At 35.7% G+C, this 12,158-nt stretch overlaps 1 protein-coding gene across 4 annotated transcripts in view; it reads left to right on the top strand.

Annotated features, from left to right (window-relative positions):
* MARCHF11 (membrane associated ring-CH-type finger 11) overlaps positions 1-12,158 on the top strand; it is a 112,598-nt gene that overhangs the window by 9,626 nt on the left and 90,814 nt on the right. For 3 of the 4 annotated variants that reach the window (XM_054684181.2, XM_054684183.2, XM_054684182.2), the window contains exon 3: positions 2,045-2,116. The exons of the other annotated variant lie outside the window; for it this stretch is intronic. In XM_054684181.2, the coding sequence (XP_054540156.1) occupies positions 2,045-2,116 (72 nt within the window). The remainder of the gene's footprint in view (positions 1-2,044; positions 2,117-12,158) is intronic. 4 annotated transcript variants of the gene reach the window in all.

Genomic DNA, 12,158 nt, shown 5'->3' with positions numbered 1-12,158 from the left:
CATTTGTTCAGGGAATTTGAATAATTTGTTGGAAATTTTACTGTATGATCATGGATATAGATGAGCTGCTAAGAGCGTCTACTGGATATAAATTTTTGGTGTGAAATCTGCGACCTGGCTGAAAACTAGGTGACTTTTTTGATGAGCAGTTTGCACGGTTGTAACATAACTTCAAAAATGATTTTCCACCGGTGAATACAATACTCAAACCCAGGGAGATGTAGCCAGAGAACAGGCTATTTCCTCCTCACTAATTTCCTGCGTTGCCTTGGCATGTAGCTGTGCTGTGATGTGACTGATGTTTTGCTAAAGGGATTGGTATAAAGGAAACTCGGCTTCTTTCTATTTTGGGACCTTCTGAGAGTAGAATGGGATGACTCTGAGGGCAAAATGAGAGTACTTCCGACCCTTCAGAATAGCAGGGAATGGACTGATGAGTAGATAATCGCCTGCAATTACAAGTAAATGGATGGCAGACACAGAGGAGTTGGCCAAGAAAAACTGCACTGTGGTTTGTGCTTTCTGTATCCTTGGATATCTGACAACATCTTCCCTGTGAGAATAACTCATAATTCAAAAGCTGTTCCACATGATTTAGCCAAGTGAATTTGATGTAAGAAGAGGTGGACTGGAACCTGTTCTATGATAAGACATGACAAGAACCCGGAAACATTTCTATATCAGCAAAGTCAATAAGGGAACTTATTGAGGACACATTTCTTATTCCATCCTTCCCTTAGGAGTGGAATGCTTTGAAAACTACCATCTAAAAAGATGCTTTCTCTCTAGTTTTTACCTCTTTGAGTTGGTTCATTTTGATTGATGACACCTGTACAATGGATGTCCCTTCCTTATAACGATAGAGTTCCATTGTTGCCTTAGTGTGCCTTTTAGTTTTTCTTCTCTTTTCGGTGTACTGATTTGGTGCAGGTGGCCAAGTGCTTAATTTGGGCATGGGGTGTTGGGGGTGGGGAGGATGCCGCCCGTAAGTATCCAGCTCTTATTCCAGGAACCCTCCTGGCACTCCTTTGTTTGATATGGTCTTGTGATTGTGCAAGATTTCATCTCCTTACTCCATTTGTGTCATGACTCTGAGCTATAGAATCATTCAAATGAATGAAGAATTGTTTCAGAACACTTACACAGGCTTGCCTTGGTTTGTTCAACCTGTTAGAAAAGATTTTAAGAAGGAAGCATCTTTCACACAACGTGAGGGGATTTTTCTTATATTCTTACTAACCAATCTTCCAAAGCCCGCAGGAAATAATTTGGCCCTGTTCTCTTTCCCCCAACTCTCTCCCTAGTATTAATTTGTTTCCTATGTTATATTTGTAGATTTTTAAAAAAACATAAATATGTATACAAGTGCCCTATTTTTTTTAAATAGAGGAAATAAAAATCTTAGAGTAGTCAAGAACAGAGGATTTGCCAGGCCTGTATTGAGCATTCAGTAAATATCTGTCTTATCCTCCTTCCATCTCTTTCTTCCTTTTTCTAACATCATCTGACTCTCATCTTTTGTGTGGGAATGAGTAGGTGGGAGGTTTCCAGTGAGACCTCCAGCCCCATGGAAAGAAGGAGAAGGGCACAGTGAATAGGGTGGAAGTCTTTGCCTGCGTGGCATTCTCTGGACCAACCATGCCACGCTTTCTTCCCCTGGAAGCAGAAAGAAATTTTGAATGCAAAACCACCTTTCCGTCTCCTCCTAAACAGTCTTTGCTTTCACAGTGGTCTCTCTCAGTCACACTATCATCGCTTCTATTAAATTCATTTTCAAATCTAGACAAGGTTTTCAGCAATTTGAGAAGTAATTGAAAGACATTAAAACATGCGAAGCCAACAAGATTACAACTAACTGTGCCAGAATTTTTTGGGTAGCTGTGGGTGACATGGTTCCTAAGCTATGGAGTGAAAGACGCTTTGATATTGGAAAAATTTTGATTTGGTGAAACATATAAGGATGGGTGATGAATCTCTCTGCCTCCTGTCTACTTGCTGCCCTCAACCTGAATACTACTAAGACTGAAACTCATATTTGTTACAGAAAAGAAAACTTGAAAGAGAAATATGCTTCTTTATTTTGGACATGATAAAGCCCTACCACAGTAAGCTTCAGGTAAAAACACCAACCATCCCTTGAATTGCCTGTGGGGAGAATTCCAGTATGAAGTGATGATGGATGCATGATTATTCATATAATGTGACACAGTGACAGATCGGTGTGTGTTTATTTTTTGGTCTGGAAGATGATTTTACTCATGTTCTACAGGTAGCCTCAAAGTATTCTTTGTTGTTTTCTAGTATGTTACTCATAGTAGAAATTGGTACTTTTTAATTGATAATTAGTACTTTCTCATTCTTTTTTCATTTGTTCAACACGTTAACCACTACTACATAGCAGACAGTGTTCTAGGCCATAGGGTTACAGAGTTGGTAAAACAAGCAGGGCCTCTGCTTCTACAACTTAAATTATCAATAGTAAGGAACGGAAGAAAAGCAAGTGAGCAAATAAATACAAAAAGTAGCTAATTATAGATTGCGTTAATGATGCTAATGGAAATAAACTGGGTGTGAGAGTTAATTTTATGTGTCATGGGGAGCCCAGGTATTTGGTCAGACAATATTCTGGGTATGTCTGTGAGAGTGTTTCTGGGCAGATGAACACTGGAGTTGGTAGACCGATAAAGCACACTCGAAAGCAGATGGCCTCCCTCATGTGGGAGAGCTGCAGCCAGTCAGTTCAAAGCCTGACTAGAACAAAAAGTCTGACCTTCCCTTGACTGAGAGAGAACTCAGCTTACCTGTTTTCAAGCTGGAACATCATTATTTTCTTTGGACTTCAGTTGAAACACTGGATCTTTCTGGGTCTGGAATGTATCAGCCTTTGGACTGGTAGGCTCTCAGATCTGTGCTTTCAGCTCTCTTGATTCTCATGCCTTTGGACTTGAACTGGAACCACAATCTTGGCTCTTTTGAGTGTCCAGCTTGCTGATTGCAGATCTTGGGACTTGTCAGCTTCCATAGTTGTGTGAGCCAATTCCTTATAATTACTCTCTTACACACACACACACACACACACACACACACGTGTGTATACAGACAGTTCCCAACTTACAATGGTTTGACTTATAATTTTTCAATTTCATGATGGTGTGAAAGTGATATGCATTCAGTATGCCCCTCAGCTTACAATGGGGTAATGTTGGGACATAAGTAAATGAACATCATTGTATGTTCATAAGTAAATGAACATCGTTGTATGTTCATAAGTAAATGAACATCGTTGTATGTTCCTCACACTCATATGTATACATACACACATATGTACACACACACACACACACACACACATCCTGTTGCTTTTGTTTCTCTGGTGAAACCTGACAAATATACTGGATGATTAAAAAGAGTATGCTAAAATGGATCATGTGATACTTGATTAGAGTGGGGTACATTCTTATAAACTCATGCTTTGCTTAAGCATAAGTTTATATAAACTATACATTTGTAACTATTTCTATATTGATGATACATTTGTAATCATTTCTATATTTCATAGATATGTAACCATTTCTATATAAATGATTACATATAGAAATACATTTAATCGTATGGAAATTTACATATCTATGAAATATATATAAATGTTACATATAGAAATTTCTATATGTATTTGTAAATGTTTCTGTATATAACCATTTCTGTGTTGATAGAAATAGTTTATATAGTTTATATAAACTCAGGCTTAAGCAAAGCATGAGTTTATATCGATGTACTCTAATCAAGTATCACATGATCCATTTTATCTCTATTGATAGACATGGTTAAATATAGAAATATTTACACATATGTTCTTATGCTTTGATTAGTTTACATATATACGTTTTCTAGCTCTTGTCTGTTGAGGGGGTTCAGTATTAGTGGCACCTGAGTGAGAATAAGCTCACCTGGCATCAGACCTCAGTTTCTAACATCATTCTCCAATTAAAAAAATAGTCACATGCAATATGAGACTGGAGCTCCTTGTAGTGCCAGATTGTAAAGAAGTGCTCAAAAAACAAAAGGATTGGGGATAAGTCATCAAAGGGACACAAGAGCCAACCTGGAAGAACCGCCAGTGACTAAAGCTGGAAATATTTGAGCAACAATTTAGCTTGGATTGTATCTTGAACTATAATATAAAAATCTGTAGGTGAACACCAATATAAATAAATCATCAAACAAATAAGTAAATGGGAGAGAAAAGACAAGTCTCCCTTACAGAATTCCAAATAATTGCACTGGTGGTTCAATGGTAGAATTCTCGCCTCCCAAATAATTTATGTATATAATCTCCCCTCCAGGAGGTAGAGCTCAATTCCCCCATCTTTGTAGTTAGTGACTTGCTTCCAAAGAGTAGATTGGTAATAGAGTGGAAAGGATGAGGAAATACCTTTACAATCGAGACGGCTAGCAAATTTTATGTAGCCAGGCAATCAAGTTTAACATTATCAGTGATAACTGATAGCATTATCACTGATAAGTCATGTTGACAGCATCTGCCCCTGGTATGATGTGATGAGATTATTTCACCTGTGGTCTTCCTCTCTAAAACCCGTAACTATAGTCTAACCATGAGAAAAACATCAGACAAAACCAAATTGGGGACAATTTACAAAATAACTTGAGGAGTACTTCTCAAAGCTGAAGAATAAACAGGGTAAGTCTTAGAAACTGTCACAAACCAGAGACTAAGGAGATATGATGACTAAATGTAATGTGGTCGTCTGGATATAGGATCTTGGAAAGAGAAAGGTCATGAGACAGAACTAAGTATGGAGCTTAGTCAATAGTAATGTACCAGCGTTGGTTTATTAGTTGTGACAAATAAGACTATAGCAATGTAAGATATTAACAATAGGGGAACTGGGTTCAGAGTGTATGGCCATTGTTTGCACAACCTTTGTAACTTTTATGTAAATAAAAAACTACTCTAAAATGAAGTGTCTTCAAACAAACAAAAATAATGTAGGGAAGGCCAAGAACAGGTAGAAGGGATAGGGAAAGTCTGAGGAGGTGACGTCTGAGATTAGACCTAAAGGTTGATGATGATCCTACCTTTGAAAAATTATTTGAAGAGCATTCTGGAAGGGGAAGAGTGACACCAAAGACTCTAAGCAGGGAAGGACTGAGTGTTTGAGGGAATAAAAGGACCATGTGGCTGGACGGCTTTGAGTGATGAAGCGTAGGAGATGTCATGAGGAATTAGAGTTTCATTCAAGAGCAGTGGGAAGTTATTGGAGATTCTCAGGTAGAGAAATAACATAGTAATAATAATAGATGCCTTCAGTTGCTTTGTGGAGACTGGACTGGAGAGAGGCAGGGGTAGAAGCATGGATGCTGTTAAAATGTTCCTTTAAGGACAAAAGGGACAAAATGGTGACTGTGCTAGGATGATGGCAGGGATGAGGAAAAATGGATACATTTGAAAGATGCCTTTAAAGTAGAAGCAATAGGTTTTTAATTTCGTTTTACGATTTATTTTTGGCAAAAACGTGGACTTTAACTTCAAGTTATTTATAGCCTTTATCTCATTTATTATCAATAATTATTATATATTTTGCTGTAGAAATATTGTGATTGGCTGCAGGGTGCTGACCTAAATCCTGATGGTGGTGTGGATGTTTTATAATCTACTGAAAATGCACCATATTATATTTTAAAAATCCAGACAACTTAGGATCCTGAAACACATATGGGCCAAAGTGTTTTGGGTAACAGACTTTGGCCTAACACAGAGCCTGTCCTAGAGAGTGGAGTGCTCTATACATGTCTGTATGGTGTAGTTGATTTATACTGTTAGGTGTGGTGGTTGATAGTGTTGTTCAAGACTTCTATTTCCTTGTTAATCTTCTGTCTATTGAAAGTGGGGTATTGAAGTTTACAACTATTACTGTTGAGTTGTCTGTTTCTCCATTCAATTATGTCCATTTTTTCTTCACATATTTTGGGACTTGGTTGTTTGGTGCAAATATGTTTATTAAGTGTTATATCTTCCTGAGGGATTGACCATTATATTATTGCAGAATGTCCTTTGTCTCTATATCATAGTTTGTTTGTGCTGTTATAACAAACTACACCAGACTGGATAATTTAATAAATAACAGACATTGATTTTCACAGTTCTGGAAGCTGGCAGGCCAGGATCAAGCCCCTAGCAGGTTTGGTGTCTGGTGAGGGCCCAGCCTTCACTTCCAAGTGGGACTTTGTTGCTGCATCCTCTGGAGGGGACAGACACTGTGTCCTCACTTAATGGAAGGGACCCAAAGTCAAAAGGGGGATAAATGCCATGTTATCACATGGCAAAGAGCAGAAGAAAGCAAACGTACTCCCTCTAGCCCTTTTTTAAAGGCCCTAATCCCATCTGTGAGAGCTTTGCCCTCATCACTTAATTACCTCTTAAAGCTCCACGTCTTAATATTATCACATTGATGATTAAGTTTTAACCTATAAATTTTAGAGGGGACATCATCATTCAAATCATAGCACTCTAATAACAAGCTTTGTCTTTGTGTCTATTCTTTCTGATGTTAATATAGCTACTCAACTTATCTTTTATTTACTATTTGCATGATTTATCTTTTCATCCTTTTACTTTCAACCTATTTGGTTTTTGCATATAAAGTGTGCCTCTTACAAAAAGCATATAGTTGGATTATAGGGTAATGGATTTTGGACCTGTATGATGTTATTCCTGGAATACAGCCTTATGAAAATCAGCAAATATTGTAGGAATTGCTTTCTGATTGTGATGTTATCAGTTTAGCACAGTCTAAGATTCCCTAATCATGGTGAATATGTGCTGTCTGAGATTATGTTTTTTTAATCCCTAGATGGAATTGCTGTGACTATTCTGTTAACCAATGAATTTATGCAATTGTCCTCTTCCATAACTTTTGAGGGAACTGTTTTGTTTTTCCCTATTTTCTCCTTCCGCCACCACCTGAGACCTGTTGTGAGCAACCAAGGAGTTGTGGAAACCTGTTCTTTTCTAGTAAACCGGAGATTCTTATTGCCATTCATAGTCAGTTGCTTCTTCTGCACCTCCAGAGCGTCTTGATTATGAAGTTATGCTGACACAATTAGCTTTTGTAACTTAAGCGCCCTACTGTTAAACATTTGTTACACATCTTTTAGAAGAGTTGAGATAGTATGAGGATCAGTGTAATATAATAAAAAAAGCATGGACTTTGGCAATATGCGGACCAAATCCAGATTTCAGCTCAGCCACTTACTCAGCTGTATAAGCCACAACGCTACTCTATGTTTCATTTCTTAATGTTGTTGGAAGGATGAAATCAAGTAACATTTTCAAAATGCTTGGCATTTGATGGTCTCTTATTGATTCTTGACTCCTAGTCTTATTAGAACAGGACTTGCAATACATAAAATTGTGTTATATTTTGGATTTGCTGTGTATTCATTTATTTGTTCATCCATTTAATATTTCAACAAATATTTATTAATTACCTACTAGATACCAGTATTCTAGTCACTGGGAATGAATAAAAGTAAACAAAAAAGACAAAATCTCAGCCATTAGGCTCATACCTTGCAAACAGACTGATAATATATAAGTAGAAATTCCGAGTAAAAGAACTAATCATAAGAAAAAAACATTGGGCAATGAAGGGGGCTATGAATTGTTGAGAGATATTGTTAAAATTTTAGATAGAATGGTCAGTGAAGGCTACCAATCCATGATCTTTGAATTGATTGACAGATTTTAAAATATATATTGCCTTCTAGAAATAGGGTATGCTAGTGAATATTTACTATGGTTTGTTTTCCTACTGAAGTATATTTCAGTTTGGGTTTTAGTTTTCCATGAGTGAACTGGAGAGGTCAATATTTACAGCTTATATCAATATGTAAAAAGCCTTGATAAAGGCTCAGTTTTCTCAATCTATTTTATATCTAGCATGTTCTAGTGAGACGTTGGTTTTAGGGGCATGGAAAAAATGAGTACAATCAGATAGACATTCAGAGAAAAAGAATAGTGAAAATGGATTCTGGATTCTGAGAAACAGGTGGTCAATTTGCTCCTCCTGAGTTATTTAAAATATTTATTTATGTTGCCATTTGAAGCATTTAATGTATAGAATTATCAAAGCATTAGGATTTCAAAAACCTCTCTATGTGATAAATTGCATCTACCTGGGACTATGCTTATTTTTAATATCGATTTTTATAAATACAGTGATAATACAACAAGTGAAAAATAATTTTAGACCTGTGTTCTCCTTGGACAAGTACAGTTTTTCTGTTAAAAGCCCACAGTTTCTGAGATGGATTATTTTGAAGAGACGCTTCATCATCTCATTGAATGCCCTCTAGGAACCTGGCTATTTGGAGAATGAATATTTGAGGCTGTAATTTTCAAGATAATATAATTGGGAGATATTGAAGTGGCTTGTACATGACTTGGCCACTGGGAAAGACACACAATGGCTTAAAGAGGGGAAATAACTTTTTATGTTGCTCTTGGAGCTACACAAATTGATATTTGGGCTTCCAGACTCCATTTGAAATAAATGGCTTCCATTTATCAGTGTGGTAAGATGCTGGGAAGCCAGTATTTTTTAAATCTTTGCCGTTAACAATGAATATGAATATAAAGGAGTTTTGAAGGGTGAAGATTCTTTCCTCTGCAAAACTTTTAACAATATAGAGACATTTTGTTTGAGCTTATGGTACTTAGTCAACCAAAATGGAATAATCCGTTTCCCAAATAAGATGGGAAATGTCATCCATAACTTAAAACCTTTAGCTCTCAGAGTCCATAAGCATAAGTGGGTTATTAAGAATCCTTTATTCAGGAGAAAAGCGATGGTCATTTCATGAGGAATAAGATGTGCTGTTTATGAACACATGCAGGAAGGAAGACAGATCATTTTTAGGGTAAGTACTCTCCATGGAGCCCTTGTCTGGGTTTCCTGAATTTGGCTGATTGCCTTCATAGTGGACTAGTTTAGATCATCTGTTAAAAGTTTAAAACCTTTCTGGGGTGGGGGGAGGGGGGAGGGATAGCATTAGGAGATATACCCAATGTAAATGAAGCGTTAATGGGTGCAGCACACCAACATGGCACGTGTATACATATGTAACAAACCTGCACGTTGTGCACATGTACCCTAAAACTTAAAGTCTAATTTAAAAAAAGTTTAAAACCTTTCCAAATAAACCAGCGTGTTCTGAGGGTTTACAGGAGCAAGCATCCTAAGTGTTGGTATCCATGTCCTCAGTTAGACGTCAGAAGAGCTTTACTGTGCAACTCTGCCCTCTAGTGTTTCACACGAACTACGGTTGTGTTCTTGGAATATGACCCAGAGTGCACAGAGCTCCATTAGGTTAGAGACATTTCTATGTATTTTTTTTTCACCTTTTTGGAAAATAAATTCGACGCAGGTTCCATTTACTTAAAAAGCTTTGCCATTTGTTATTGCTCACCTAATTTGTTTAAAACCAAGGTGTCTCTCTATTTGATGAGATTTTGATTTAATCAATCATTTTCCATTTTCTTTATTCCACTTTGTAATCTGGGCATTTAAATCTTTACTCTGTTCAGATACTTTGAAACAACTACTTCTAAACTATCTTAAGAATATAAAGCATGTGATCTCAGGCATAATAGTAAATCCATTTAAAGTTATCATAGTGAGTACATTCAAATGTTGATTGTCCAATGTATAGCTGGGTGCAACAAGTTTAAGTAAAAGATAATTATAACATCTAGTGGCAAACATCTCTAAAATATAAAAGATATTTTATATTTTTATTATAAATATAAAATTATAAAATTATATAAATATTATATATTATATTATTATATTTAATATTTATATATTAAATATTTAATATATTATTTATATATTAAATATTTAATATATTATTTATATATTAAATATTTAATATATTATTTATATATTAAATTATTAAATATTTATATTAAATATTAAATATATAAATATAAATATTTAATATTTAATATAAATATATTAAAAATATAAAATTATAAAAGATATAAAATATAAAAGATAATTATAACATCTCTGGCAAAATATTTGTAATATATTGATGATCAAATATTTTAGATATTTTTCTCAACTAAGAAAAAATTCTTTAGAGAATATCACTTATTTGGATTAATGTATCTAAAAGCAGCCACTGGCCAGTTATAGGGGAAGTTTTGTTATTTGTAAAAGAAACAGTGGTTGTGTTTTGGCTTCTTTTGTTTGGCTTCAGATTTTCAAAGATGGTATTTTATTTTGCTTAGGGCAACATTTTTAAAGAGAATTAGATGAGAAACCATTTCATGATGTAAAACTTATGAACTATATTTGAAAATGAGATTTTTAATTACCAAGGATTATTTTACTAATGGCAAGCCATCTTGCTGGAGGGAGAAATTTTTTTCCAAGCAGCTTAAGTTCTTAGTTAACAACCAGAGGAACATTAATTAAGCAGTAACTATTGAGGCACCGACCATCTCCTGAGGACCAATCATTGATGGGAGGATGTATGGAGAATAAGCCTCTCTGGCAGGCTGTGAATCCCTGAAAATGGCTCTGTACCCTGGAAATAACTGAAAATAAAAAAGAAATAAAAGAAGAGATAGAAATAATTTTCTTTTTCTAAATGGGAAATATAATTTCATTTCAGAGGTATAAAGCAATTCAAGAACATTAATAATGGGTATTAGTCAAACATTATTTGTCTGGAAGCACATGCATATCGTTTCAGATCAGTGAGGCCAAAATTGCTCTTGGTTTGATGCACAGAGAATATGACCTATTAGTTACTGAAAATGAATGGTGTGCAAGTAGCTATAAAGAACTTGGTTTGTTGTACTGTCTCTGCCTTATTATCTAACTCATATACCAAGAACTATTTGAAAGTGTGGCAAAAGGTAGAAGGAATGCTATGCTCTATCAGGGAAAATCAATTTAACTGTGGGTTTCAAGTGTCTTTCAGGTGGAGCTGGGGCTTCTGAAACTGACTTTAGGAGCAGGAAGCTTCCGTTGTATGGTCGTGTGTCCATAAAACTTATTAAACTTATTTTATTCATTTATATAATTTTTCAAGATAGATCATCAAATTTTAATGTTACTGAGTATGAGAAGTTTGTCAATATGGTTTTTAAAAAATAGTTACTTTAAAATGATGAATAGAAGTTGTATTTATTTGCTATGTGCAACATGATATTTTGGAATATGCATACACTGTGGAATGGCTAAATTGAGCTAGTTGGCATATCCATTATCTTGCATACTTATCATTTGTTGGGGGTGAGAACAACTTAAAATCTACTCTCAGCAATTTTCAAGAATGCAATACATTGTTGAGAACACATGGATGGACACAGGGAGGGGACAACAAACACTGGGGCCTGTCGAGGGGTGCGGGAAGAAGAGCATCAGGAAAAATAACGAATGCATGCTGGGCTTAATACCTAGGTGATGGGTTGATAAGTGCAGCAAACCACCATGGCACACTTTTACCTATGTAACAAACCTGCACATCCTGCACATGTACCCTGAAACTTAAAATACAATTAAAAAAAATAATGCAATACATTGTTATTAACTATAGTCAACATGTTGCGCAATAGATCTCCTGAGCTTATTTCTTCGATCTAACCCTTATTTTATATTCTGTGACAAACATCTTGTCACCTTTGGCCCTTGGTAACCACCATTCTACCCTCTGCTTCATGTGTTTGACTCATAGATTCCATATACAGGTGAGATCATGTGGCATTTGTCTTTTTTGTGCCTGGCTTATTTCACTTAACATAGTGTCCCTCAGGTTCATACATGTTGTTGCAAATGAATAGTATTCCATTATGCATAGATGCCACATTTTCTTTCTTCATTCATCTGTTGATGAACACAGGTTGATTCTATATTTGGCTGTTGTGAATAATGCTGCAATGACTATGGGAGTGCAGATATCTATGGATCATACAGTAGTTCTATTTTTAATTTTTGGGGTAACCATCATACTGCTTTCCATAATGTCTGTACTAATTTACACTCCCACTAACAGTGTGTGAGTGCTCCCTTTTTTCCACATCCTTGCCAACACTTATCTTTCGTCTCTTTGACAATAGCCATTCT

This window comes from Pan troglodytes, chromosome 4 (assembly GCF_028858775.2).
Source record: "Pan troglodytes isolate AG18354 chromosome 4, NHGRI_mPanTro3-v2.0_pri, whole genome shotgun sequence".
In the NCBI taxonomy this organism is placed as follows: domain Eukaryota; kingdom Metazoa; phylum Chordata; class Mammalia; order Primates; family Hominidae; genus Pan; species Pan troglodytes.
This window is presented reverse-complemented; position numbering and strand designations above follow the sequence as displayed.